Source organism: Danio rerio, chromosome 5 (genome assembly GCF_049306965.1).
Source record: "Danio rerio strain Tuebingen ecotype United States chromosome 5, GRCz12tu, whole genome shotgun sequence".
NCBI lineage: Eukaryota > Metazoa > Chordata > Actinopteri > Cypriniformes > Danionidae > Danio > Danio rerio.
In genome coordinates, this window is record NC_133180.1 from 33,140,278 (window position 1) to 33,154,617 (window position 14,340).

Genomic DNA, 14,340 nt, shown 5'->3' on the forward strand with positions numbered 1-14,340 from the left:
TTGTTGTCCATTGTTTAATGATTAATTGAAAGAGCTCATACATGTTAACAAGTAGAAGGTAAAATGAGCTTTTGTTGCATATTTTAAATGTTTAGACACGGTATGTGCGTTTTGCAAGCTAAATGTGACATTTTGACCATGAGTGCCGCTGTTTAGGCCTGTGTGTTCACTGTTTTGAAAATGTGAAGTTTTAGTTGACGGCTGCATCAAAGCAATCAAGAAAAACTATATCATGTCTCCATAGTAACACGTATAATCATATCAACAAGACAGGAGGTGCGCAAAGCAACCGGGATTAAAAGATCTGTTCAGCTCGCTGTGATCATCAATCATCATCAAATGTGATCAAGAAGGAGTTTCACAAGTTTTTAAAACAGTGCATATTCGTAATGAATTGCAGCGATTTTGCCGTCTCTATGACCACAGCCGCATGTCAGAACAATTATAAAAGAAGACGCTTCAATCCAGGTTTGTGAATGTTAAATCAGGTTTATTTTGTACATCAACATAACGGATATCCATACAGCAGTGGATACTAACGTTTATCCTGTCACATTTGCCATATAAAATCTGTGCAAAGTAAAATGCCAGCGCACTGTGTGTATGTGTCTGTGTGTGTGCGTGCGTGCGTGCGTGATCTTTGAAACAACATTGTGTGTGACTCATCGTTGCAACTCCACAACAAATATATCAAATAATCATTGGGAAAGTTCTTACTGTAGTATTTTCACCAACGTTACATGAGATCTGCTTCATTCATATCTGTCACTGTGCTGTTTATCTGACGCAGCCGAGGCGGAGGCTGAGGGACACTCTGACAGGCACGTGGAAACGGTGGGCAGGGAGAACTAGCATTAAAGGCACAGGCAACAAAAACAGCTACATTGTGTTCAGAGCAGAAATTCACATTATTCTGAAAGGTATAATAAATAATCTGATTAGTGTTTTGAGTTGAAACTTTACACACACATTCTGGAGACACAAAATACTTATCTTAAATCTTGAAAAGGGGTAAAATAGGTGCACTTCATTGTCCATAACTGTAAAATTTTTCCCACTAGGAAAGACATCTGTGTTTATAGTTCTGCTGATCATCAATAGAGAACTCAATTTCTCTACAAGCATGTAAGCTAGGTGATACCCATGAAAAAGTATGCCATGATCATTCTTTAAAAATGTTATTGCATCCTGGTTGCAACTTCTGGCTTAAAATTAAGTATCTTCCAGCAAACGTCTGTGGCAGAGTTGGTGCTTCTCAATAGCTGTTCTCCATAGCTTTAGCAAATTGATTTGCTGAATTTTCATTCTAAAATGTGGTTTAGCAGATCACTCTATATGCCTGCCATAACAATAACTTCTCACACTCGTGCTGCTTGCTGTCATCCTTTCAGCGCAAGTAGCTTCTCAATTTAGCTTGCAAGCTACACTGCAGAAAAAACTACACACACAAATGCCTTCAGCGATGCAGGTGAAGTGTTTTGTTGTTACTGTAAATGCTGATTTTCTGTTACCGGCAAAGGTGAATCAAAAACTGCAGATCACATTTGAAAAACAAACAAATGAGAACATTAAAGGAATTGATGGCATACAAAAACAATGTGTTGATCATTACATGAAGCAGTTGTGCTTATAGACACTACATTTTGGTATATTTAGCATAGCAAATTCACCTACACTGTAAAAAATGGCCATGATTTCAACATTAAAAATGCTACAGTAAAAATCCGTAACCTGGTTAACAGTATATTTCCCTAATATATACAGCAAATAACCGTAAACTGACTTTCCTGAAATTCCCTGCATCGCACATCACTTTTTATGCTTTTTGTTGACATTAATATGGATCTTTTAAGTTGTTTCCCCATCAGTTATGTACATTAGAGATTTATGTTTCATCTAATGTTAATAAACAATGTTTATTTCATGACTTTAATTTTATGCGTGTTACCAAACTGGTGTTTAGTAGCTGTGTGAATGAAACAGAGCACCTTCTATACACTGATACACTTCTCTGCTTGTAGGAAGAGATATTTGTGATGAGTATTGATTTATCACCATCTGCATATGGCTGTGTTAACATGTCTATCTGTGTAACAAAAGATGTGTAGATGTAAGTAATTCAAAATACAGACATGTTACATGTATAAATAAATTAAATATGGTAGTTTACTGTAAAAATGAGTAATTACTTTTATGGTTTGTACCATATTTTTAACGGTAAAATACTGGCAACCACAGCTGCAGTTTTTTTACCATAAATTTTAGGGATTTATTTTTTACAGTGTACACATGCACAGACACAATTCCACAAAGAGATCACTTTCTACAGTTATTTTTCAATAAAACAAAGTTTCAATAAAACAAAGTTTAGGCAGCACGATGACACAGTGGGTAGCACAATCGCCTCACAGCAAGAAGGTCGCTGGTTCAGCCCCGGCTGGATCAGTTGGCATTTCTGTGTGAAGTTTGCATGCTCTTCCTGTGTTCGCGTGGGTTTCCTCCAGGTGCTCCAGTTTACCCCACACTCCAAAGACATGTGCCATAGGTAAATTGAGTAAGCTAAATTGACCGTATCTGTGTGAATGAGTGTGTATGGATGTTTACCAGTACTGGGTTGCAGCAGGAAGGGCATCCAGAGTGTAAAACATATACATAAAACATGGGTAAGTTGGCAATTCATTCCGCTGTGGCGACCCCAGATTAATAAAGAGACTAAGCTGAAGGAAAATGAATGAATGAACAGTTTAACACTGAACTAAAAGTTTATCTAAGGGCGCTTTCACACTTGGTTCATTTGCCTGGACCGTACCCAAGTTTGATTGTCTCCCCCTGCCACCTCCTCGGTTGATTTGTGTTCATAGTCTTTTTTCCTTCTGAACCCCGGTACGCTTGCGTCATCAACCTGCTGTTTTGTTTTATGGCCGTTGCTAGGTGACGGTCATGAATGCAAGCATCGAAATGGAAAGACGTCGGCACATCGCGGTCATTCTGCTTTTACTGAAGCTTTTGGTTTTGGACATGCAGTAAGTGACTCGCGTCTATCTGCCGAAATTTTTTTATAAACATTTAGAACATCACACTGTGTCTGCAGGAGCTGTTTTTGGAGGAGACAAGCAGACATCACTGTGAATCACTGTGCTTGCCCTGGCTCAGTCCCACGCGTGTCACCAAAGTACGAAATGTGACACGCACACACACAAACACGAACGAACGTAATGAAAATGGTAGTTTGTTGTACAGTTGGTGGTTCACTTCCGTGATTTGTTACGATTGCATTCACATCAGAATTGAACCGTACCAGAGTTCGCATGAACCGTACCCCAGACCACCTCTTTCAGGCGGACTCGGGTACGGTTCACGAGTGCACACCCGAGTTCAGAAGACACGTTTACACTAGATAAACGTACTGTACTATGATGTCAAACGAACCCGGGATGGGACCCAAAGTGCTAATGTGAAAGCACCCTAAAACAGACACGCCCAAACTAGTGCCCATGGGCCAAAGTTGGCCCATTTTAAAATTTGATTTGGCCCACCATCCCATTTGAGAAGAGAGGGAGATCGCTAGGGATGTGGTTGGAGTGAATTTTTTTGACAAAGATAGTTCTTTTGAATGTAATGTAACATTCTGTTTGTTTTGTAATTTGTTTTGTTTTATAAATCAGTTAGATTTTTTGTAAAATGTAAATACAATCACGCAACGGATAAAGAGCAATGCACAAGACATCGGCGAGCAAATCAAGGCAAAGGCAGTTGCAACTTAGTGTATTCACTCCATTGTGTCAATAATGGCATTGTTTATATTTTTAATGTAATAAATTCAATATATTTATATTTAAATATACAGCATTAGATATAAAATTAGGAAATAAATTAGGAAATTTGGTGTAACACAGTTTGGTATATTTATCTTCGACCCACCGCCCTCAATGAGGTTTGGTTTTTGGCCCTTCATAAGAAAAAGTTTATGCACCCCTGATCTAAAACTTGCTTCAAAATGTAATGAAATGTTCCGATTATAGATTTAAACTGCTGTTGTTGGAGTGGAGATGTAGGTCCCATAATGCAATTTGAAAGCATAAATAAACAGAAAGCACCTGTGAATCACGAGCCAAGGACTGTTAATTAACAGATGTTTTTTATAGTGTAGGTAAATTGTCTTTATCCACAGTGTGAGTTACTCACAAATAAAAGCTGCTTCATCTCTGACAAACTACAGAAGGCATTTGCTTTTTTCCCTAACACATATATCGTCACACCAAATACCTTTCTTATTCTATCTTATAATATTTTAATGTTATTGTGTACAATAAACAGCACACAATTGAGCACACAAGTTAACAGTCTGAATTACTCACTTACTATCCTTTGGCTTAGTTCCTGATTTATCAGGGGTCACCACATTGGAATGAATCGCCAATTACTCTGGCATATGTTTTTATACAGCAGATGCAGCCTTGGGAAACACCCATGCACTCTTTTATTCACACACATTCATACACTATGGCCAATTTACTTCATCAAATTCATCTAAAGCGCATGTCTTTGGACTGTGGGGGAAACTGGAGCACCCGGAGGAAAACCATGCGAACATGGGGAGAACATGCAAACTCCACACAGTAATGCCAACTGGGTAAGCCAGGACTTTTTTGCCTTGAGGTGACAGTGCTAACCACTATGTCGCTATTAATATGCATTCAACAGCAAATCTGGCATTGTTACGATTAGAAATAGCTGATAGAGAAACATGACTTAACTGCGGAATATTATCAGACAAAAGACAAACAAGAATTCATCAGTAATAAGTGATAGTAAAGCGGAGCGCAGCACTATTTTAACAAGGTTTTTCTGACAAACTGTTTCAGTCTGCAAGCTCACGTCTCAGCTAAAACATCATTTCTTCTGCAGTGGCTGTGTAGATTCAACACCATGACAACACAGTGAGAGAGACTTACAGCAAACACAAACCGCTGAAGGTTGTCTGGCAAAACAGTTTTCTTTTGCCTTTAATTATTTATATATGTTTTCAATATTTGCAAGTGTGACTATATATAAAATTGAGATGCACTAGTTGACCAGTCATTAAAACAGTACATTGGTTTGTATCTCAAATCTCAGAAAAAAACTCAAGTTACGATTGTATTTTCTTTTCAAATTCCACTATATATTGTGGAATATATATATTATATTATATATATATATATATATATATATATATATATATATATATATATATATATATATATATATATATATATATATATATATATATGTTTAAGTAGAGTTGCATTTTTGTTTCACCAATGGGCTACTGTATATGCGCAAAGACTTTCCATTTTCAGCCAGGCACCCCAAGGGGTTTCGGTGAACTGTCTTACCATTACAAAATTGTCTTTTTTAAGGTCAGATTTTTTTTTAAATCAACAATCTTCACTGCCTGTTAGATATACGATAGGAAGTGGGTCTCAGATCGGACAAGAAGCACTGCATTAAATTCCATTTCCCCCCACCATGTCTTTAAAATATGACAGTATTTAACCCCAGTATTTTCAATTGAATTTCTGCTCTAACCTGTTGCTACTCACAGCGCTAGTGGTTACAACAGTCTTTATTCTTGTTTTACTCCTGAACAACTAAATGTATGCTGAAGTCTATTTAATTGAATGTATTGTAATTACATTACAACATCGATGCTGTAAAAACAACCTTGTGAAATTGAAAATAGTGATATTAAGCTTTCACAGGAAGTTTATCGTTTGCTTTAAAGAGCACATGGTTTCCCCTTTTTTATGATTTAATATTAATATTATGGTTCTTCTGAGTGTGTCAGTTTAGGTTCAGTTCAAAACACAATTCAGGTTTTTTTATTATAATGTGTTAAAAAGTGTTATTTTGGGGCCGTGTACACAGCTCGCTCTTTAAGGGGTGTGTTACTTCACATGAAAATTAGTTTTAAATTCCCGCCCAACGTAACAAGGGGGCGGAGCCAAGAGCTCCCTCGCTCTGTGTTTGGCAACAGACAGGCAGACAGTGAGAAGCAGCATGAGTGAGAGGATCAGCATTTAGCCGTACATGTGCAACTCTGACCAAGACAGAGAGAGTACACAATCATTTTTGTCTTTATATAGTTTTACAGCCAACTGTGTGCTAGTTTAAAGTTCCGAGCTTGTACACCGAGACTAATAACCACGCACACGGAATTAACTTTGACTGAGGCACCGGTTGAGCCGCTTAGAGACATGACACAGCACATCAGACTGTTGTGTGTACCCTCATAGAAACCTATGTTTAGAATTCTAAAATGCATGGTGCTGCGTGGCACAATGCTGCGTGTCGCCGAGAGGCGCTTCTGGTGTGCGAACTGCAGGCAAGTTTCTATCTATATAATCTATCTATATAATCAGTTATTAGAAACAAGTTATTAAAACTATTATGTTTAAAATTGTGTTAAAAAAAATCTTATACCTGTTAAACAGAAATTGGGAAAAAAAATAAAATGGGTGGCTAATAATTCGGGGGCGCTAATAATTCTGACTTCAACTATATATATATATATATATATATATATATATATATATATATATATATATATATATATATATATAAAATTGTTTCCTCTACATTCAGCCTTCCATGGCGGGGTGCCATGGCAAATTTGATCCCTCCACAGCTACATTACAGCTTTTCATTCAAACATTCAGTCGTGTTTTTTTTTAATAGCGGGTGATAATTGCACCAAAACGTATTAAAAGGTAAGTGAATTATAATAGCGCAAACTTTTCTGTAACTGTAGTAATGCTTTGCATCATTTGTTTACCCTTTATGGTGACTTGCTGATTGACTGACTGACTAACTGACTGACAGATGCGTGATGCATGAGGCCAGCAAGCACGACCTATAGCCGTTTCACTTTACTTCAGGACGCATTAATACTGCTCTGTAGATCTATTAGAGACATTCATAAATATTCCTAGCAAATCTTATAAATGTTGGAGACATACTTGTTACATAAACGCACTTAATCGCACTTCAGCAGTGTTTATTTGAGAGCGCACAAGAAGATCTGCGCTTGAGGGGGCGTGCAAGAAGTCTTTTGCACAAGCAGAGGAAATTGGCATGCAAGCAAAGAGATTCGCGTGCTCAAAGGCTATTACATAAACGCAATCTCGACTTCTAATTCTGCTTCACGACATTTGTCATTGAAAAAACGCCACAGGTAGTTGGTAGATCTGTGTAAAAATGGCCTGCCGCCGCCACAGCTGAACAAAATCCTAGAGGAACCACTGTATTATGTATATTGCATAAAAAGTCAGTATTTGCTAGTTTAAATAAAAAAAAATCTAAAACCGTTACATGGATTTTTTCACATAAAATTGTACATGTTTGGTTTTTTAGATGTATCTAGGTAAAAAAGTTTAAAGAAAGATTTTTCACTGTTACAGAGATAAGGATATAAATTATGCTTGCCTACCAAATAGAGCTGTTCACAGTTCCATAAAGACAATTGCTCCTAGCAAAATTTTAAATATAAAACAAACAAAAAAATTATTATCTTGAATATTAATTTATTTGTAATAATGTAATTAATTAAACACACAATTACACACCCGCATGCTGTGGCAGCAGTGCCATGTGTTGGCGTCCTGTTGCAGAACTGCGGCCTGTACGTGCAAGTATGTGCGTGTTTGTGTGCGTGCAGAGGATCGATCAGCCATCGCCAGCACCAGGGCCCTTAGAGACATGAGGCGGGTCGAGCGAGGGGGGATGGATGAACAGAGAGAGAGAGTGAGCAGCAATAGCAGCAGCACAGCTATTCAAGCTAACTCGTTATGTCCAGGGCTTATTGGAAAACAGTCCGACTGAGGCTCGGCACTGAAATTAGTTATTGATCTCAGCCTTCCCATCCCCAGCCTGCCTCTCTCTCTCACCCTCCTCCTCTTCCCCCTCTGCTTTGGGACCGCAAAAAGCCTCTTCTGCTGATTCCAACTCTTTTTCATTTGTTCCCCTCTTCTTCATTCACCATCCATACAGCACTTTTCGTTACACATATTTGTCCGTGTTTTACGTTTGCTGTCCTTTGTTTCCTAGAAGCAGCGTTTCGTGGTTTTCTCTCTCGCCTGATCGGTTAACCTGCCGATTTCTTTCTCCCTTCTCCTAACTTCTTCGCTCTCTTTGCCTACCCATCACTCTTTTTTAATTCTGTTTTCTTTCCCATCGACTGCGTTCCCTCTACCCCGTCTTGCTAGCATTCCCCCCTTGTTGTTCTTTTCTCATCCACGAGTGACTCTTTCTTTTCCATTGCTCTCTTTTTATTTCTCATCTTCGCCTCCTTTCTTTTAGCTGCATCAATTCTGCAGTCAGCTGCACACGCTTGTTATGATTTAAAGGAGAGAGAGAGAGAGAGAGAGAGAGAGAGAGAGAGAGAAATGAAGGAAAAATGCAGATGTAATTGGTGAAGTGAGGGGGAAAAGAAATTAAAAACGTGTCATAATAGCTGCTCTGTAATCCCAGAAAACAGACACCTTCATATACAAAACATATACTGTACAACAACAACATGTAGTGCAAAATGTATTGTGAGAGATACTAAAGCAGCAGGAATGGTGTTAAACTTGAAGATAAGTTTGGTTTTTAGAATTAAAAAAGGCAAATATTTCTGTGATGACAAAGCTGATTTTTTAAAGTAGCATAATTACAAAGCTTGATAAATTACAGTTTCAGGACTTTAAAGCTAGTGTGCATTTCAAGGTCTCAGCTGTTTTGTAGGTGAAAGACAAAATGTGCCATTTTAATGTCAATATTTTCAACCCAGCCTCATTCTGATGACGTACCTCTGTATACATTTCTGGAGAGAGCAAATTATAAACCAGGAGCTATGTTTATTTGCAGTTTTTGTTTTTGCAAATCCACCAGAGGCCGCTGTGTAGGCTATTTTAGATCTCACATATCTCTCGCGAGTGCCATCTGCGGCTGCTGTTGACTGCTGACTGACCAACCAACCAATCCCCCTTACCTTAACCCAACCAATAGTATTTGCAAAAGCACCGACTGACCCGCCCACCCACTTTCCTAAACCCAATAGCAGTCTTTTGAAAAGCAATCCAGAAAAAGAAAAGCCCCTGCCTGATTTTTACCATGTTTTTTTAGATTTTACCACATGCTCACCCTGTTATTTACTAGTTAATTTTATTTTTTGGCTTCTGTTTTAGACTTACCCGCTTTCTGAATCCATTCTTTATTGAACTCGAACCCCATCGTCACGGTTAACTCCACTCTGCGTTTCAAGTCCGACGTCCGTGTTGAACTAACTGGACAATCTGGTACCAGCGGCGCAGCCTTCCACATGCAGGTAAGTTGTCAGCTGGTAATCAGGAAAAGGAACATCATCATACCGACCGATTGCATTCATTTTAAAGATGAAATGCAGTCATACATACTTCTGGCTACATAATTTGTGATCTTCAAAAACGTATATAGCTGCATTTTCAGAATGAGCCTATGTTGAGACATTTTAATTTACAAAGTGATTTTATACACATAGAAATCATTAAAGTGTGAGTAATGTGTACTTTAAATAAAATACGGGTGATAATGTTCTATTTTGATTCTGCCTAACGTATTTATTTGTAAAAACAAAACCGCTTCTTATTTTTTGTAACACTACATTTTGTTGATTTTGGTGATCCTTTATTTACAAGAATGATTCACTCAACCCAGGTTTATTCTGAAAACGTACCTCTATATACATTTCTGGACATCGTGAAATGCATCACAGGAACTACATTTTTTCTGTAGTTTTTGTTTTCATGAATCTATCAGAGGTTGCTGTGTACGCTTTTTGAGATCTCAAATTTCTCTCACTAGTGCCATTTTTGCCAGCTGTTCTTGCTTAAATCCACCAGAGGTCGCTGTCAACTGATTGACCAACCAACCAACCAACCGATAACCCCACCCACCCCTCCCTAAACCCAACCAATAATGTTTTCAAAAGCACTGATTGACCAGCGCCCACACACTTCCCTTAACCCAAGCGAAAGTGTTTTGAAAAGCAATCCAGAAAAAGAGACGCTCTCGCAGCAGCTTGATTTTTACCACATTTTCAGATTTTACCACCATTTTCACCCCGTTATTTACTTGTTTGTTTTATTTTTTGGCTTACCTGCGATTTGGAACCATTATTCACCAGACTCAAACCCCATCATCACAGTCGACTCCTCTCTGCATCTCAAATCCTCTGACAAATGCTACGAGCCACTGGACAAACTGGTAACAGCGAAAAAACTGTCCACACGAAGGTAAGCAATCAGCTGGTAGTGCGAAAAAGAACTGCATCATACCACCTCCATAGCGTTCATTTAAAGATGAAATGCAGCCATATTTTCCTCTGACTACATAACTCACAATCTCCAGAAATGTATATAGGGCTAAATTTTTAGAATGGGCCTATGTTGGATTTACTTTACTTTTGTTATTATTATTTAATTTACATGTTTTTGATATTTTATTCATATTTTAACCACCCAAATAGATAATTCTTTTGATTTATTTAATCTCATTTCATGCATTCATCCATTTTCTTTTCGGATTAGTCCCTTTATTAATACAGGATTGCCAAAGCGGAATGAACCGCCAACTTATCCAGCAAATGTTTTGCGCAGCGGATGCTCTTCCAGCTGTAACCCATCTCTGGGAAACATCCATACACACTCATTCACACTACGGACAATTTATGCTAAAACATGCTAAAAAGGTTGTGCTAGTTAACATTTTTGTAGAATTTATTCTTTCCAGGATTGTATGTTAAATCGGATGTTTTTGTAACAATATTCTTTACTGATTTAATTCATGCATCCCTGCAAAGTACACTTGAATCTTACATTTTGTAAAAATGTAACATTTACATAAAACAAATATAGAAAATACATCTAAAGCTGAAACAATGTTCAAAAAAACGATTCAAACTCCCGACCTTCCTCCTGATGAGTTTGTCTGGATTTATCTGCAGGCAATGTAATTTCATTGAGAGTTATGTAATTGTATTAGCTATTTATTATGGTATTTAAAGAATGCTAAAGAAAAAAAAACTGAATTTTACCTAAGCTAAACACATTTTGACTAAGTATAGTAGTTGCAATCTTTATGTCTTTAAAGGGATAGTTCATTCAGAAATGAAAACCGTGCCATTATTTACTCACTCTTGTTTGCGGCATAACTTTCACAGTCTTTCACAGTATGGAAACATAACATCTAACACCTTTTGTATTCTTGAGTTTAAATGCCACAAAACACTGTTGCTTTAAAGCTTTTTCAGATGTACTGTTTGTCTACTGTTTGTTACGTTTCTTTCTGGGGCTCACACATGACTCACTTTCATTCTTGAGTCACATGAGCTTTAACACGAGGACAGAACATTCAATCAACATTCTTAAGGTAGTCTGAACAGGTCAGGCCAGAGTTTCTGACTCAAGTTCCCAGACTGCATTGCTTTCTCACATCAACAGCATCAGGAAGACAGCTTGAAAAGGACTTGACTTCTCATTGGGTCAATAATTGAAGTGTCAATGACTCATGCATAGATTACAATAGGACAACAGTACAGTCTCAGATGCACACTGAAGTGATTCAGGCAGGCGATGGGGAAGAGTCTGTGCTTGGCAACAACACTGCTGGCTCATTTATCCCGCTCTTGCCATTTGGCTACCAAACCTACATTTCTCTGGGAAAACAGTTGTCTGATTCTGTTTGTCAGGGTTCAGACTGAGGTTGCGCAAACGAAAGAGATTTTGTACATCAAATTGTACGTCTCAGGAATAGGAGGACTCTCTCTCCATACTTTTCTTTATGGAGAGAGAAATCTAGGCTAGTTCAGGGTAATTTCAGGGTGGTGGAAATTTATTACTAAATAAAAACAAAACATTTATGTTTATCTCTACTAAATCTCTATTAAAGGGCCATGAAATCCCCCTGTTTCAGCAGGTGTTTTCACACCTCTACTTTGAAAAAAGTCAGGAAAGTGGGCGGGTCCAGCTCTGTTTAGGGGGGAGTGTCGGAGGAGGGGAAAAGGCAAGGTCCGTAAAAATTTGCATAAAAATGTGAGTGTCGGTTTAGGCACACGCTGATTTTCACAGACAAACAAACACAGACGCAGGGGAGAAAGACAGTGACTGTGTTTACATGGACATCAGTAATCGAATTATATGCCAAATTATTTAATGGTGGACTTTAACTGCAGTTTGTCTCTTTCATTCAGAAACATTTAATTCATGCCCCTCGTGACAAATGAGATATTTGATTTGAGGAACTGCTGGAAGCATGTATCTTTCATGCAATGTTTGTTACCGCACAGAGAATGAGAGGAAAAAACCCTCCGCATTTCTCTGTAGCTTAGATGCACTCGGTAGGTAGCGTCAGAAAGCCGTGTGTGTTATTCCACAAAATGTGGTGAAAATCGTACACAACGGTAAGTTTGGTTGTGGTGCTAAGATGTTCAGTTCATAATATTGTAGTGATGTTAACGTACGGTAAACTTTAGTAACTTAAAAATCATTTGACTAAGGTCCATCTTTAAACACTGAAAGAGTACGGCTGATAATTCGAACTAACTTTGCCTCTGAATGAACAAAGACCACTAGTCGCCTACTTACCAAATCTTTAGAGACAGGACAATCAACACCAACTGGAGCCGCGTCTTTATTAAAGGAGACGATCTGCAAATCCGGATTTCACCGTTTCCAGATGAGAAAAGCTCTCGGGTAAACAATGTTCCTTAGACATGTATTTCTGTCGAGTGTCGCGTGCACTGTAATCCACACGTGAGTCCAGCTGCGCTCTCATAGAGGGAAAATGAAAACAAAACCTTCACGGCAGCAAATTATGAAAGCAACACTGACTACCCATATCTCCAAACAATTCATGTTCTCCCACTTGGCAACACAACATGGCGTCTCTCTGCCATCTGAACACTATAACTGGTAAAAACAGTCTTGGAAGCTGTCATGCATATTAATGAGGTTGCACCGCATACACAATAGAGCGCAATGATTGGTTTGAACCAAGTCTTACTCATGAATGAATGCAGGACACTCAGAGATGTAATAGGGAACTCTCAGGTACAGACGTCCAGTCTACAAGCTGGAATACATGCTAAGATCTCATGGCCGTGACGCAGCTTCAAAAATTTATTTCAAACCTGAAGTACGAATTTGCTCGAAATAATGCAAAAACAACCAATTTTCACTTTTTAGTAAAAGATGTTTCCTAATAGTGTTTTTATCAGTGTGGGACACATTTACAACTGTCAAAAGCTCAAAAAATGTATTTTGGTCTTTCGTGACCCTTTAAATTTCCAGTTCGTTTAAGTTAAAATTAATTTTGACTCTTTATTTTTAAAGAAGTTGGGTTTCAACGTTTGAATTTTCACAGCAGTTCAAATTTTTGGGGTTAATACGTTTTTTTAAAGCAAGGATTCATTGAATTGATCAAATTTAATTTATAGTTTTATCAAACTAATGACTAGAAGACTTTGATTTTTAAATAAATGCTCATCTGAACTATCTATCCCCCAAAGAGTCCTGAAAAATTTCACAATATGTCAGCATTAATAACAGCAATAAATGTTTCTTGAACACTAAACAGACACCAAATTAATAAACAACTTTTTTTTTTCCAAAATGTAACAAGCAATGTAGCCCTGGTAAACAAAAAATACATGACTTCTTTCAAAAACATTATATATATATATATATATATATATATATATATATATATATATATATATATATATATATATATATATATATATGTGTGTGTGTGTGTGTGTGTATATGGTATATATATATATATATATATATATATATATATATATATATATATATATATATATATATATATATATATATATATATATACCATACCATACCATACCATACCATACCATACCATACCATACCATACGAACCTTTGTATATACAGTTGAAGTCAGAATTATTATTCCCCCTTTAAATTTTTTTAACAATTATTTTAAAGATTATGTTTAACAGAGCAAGGAAATTTTCACAGTAAGTCTGATAATAATTTTTTTCTTCTGGAGAAAGTCTTATATGTTTTATTTTGGCTAGAATAAAAGCAGTTTTTATTAAAAAAAAAAAAAAAAACATTTCAAGTTCTATTATTAGCCCCTTTAAGCTATATATTTTTTTCGATAGTCTACAGAACAAACCATCGTTATACAATAACTTGCCTAATTTTACTAACCTGCCTAGTTAACCTAATGAACCTAGTTAAGTCTTTAAATGTCACTTTAAGCTGTATAGAAGTGTCTTGAAAAATATCTAGTCAAAT

The 14,340-nt window shown here is 37.2% G+C and overlaps 1 protein-coding gene across 2 annotated transcripts in view; it reads right to left on the reverse strand.

Moving 5' to 3' along the window:
- ntmt1 (N-terminal Xaa-Pro-Lys N-methyltransferase 1) overlaps positions 1-14,340 on the reverse strand; it is a 46,122-nt gene that overhangs the window by 21,279 nt on the left and 10,503 nt on the right. The window contains exons 1-2 of one of the 2 annotated variants that reach the window (XM_073950092.1): positions 12,645-12,970; positions 9,216-9,361 (exon numbers count right to left, since the gene is read on the reverse strand). In XM_073950092.1, coding sequence (XP_073806193.1) covers positions 9,216-9,345 — 130 coding nt within the window. In that variant the 5' untranslated portion in view covers positions 9,346-9,361; positions 12,645-12,970. Of the gene's footprint in view, positions 1-9,215; positions 9,362-12,644; positions 12,971-14,340 lie in introns of those variants that run through there. The other variant, XM_073950093.1, reaches the window with a different exon arrangement.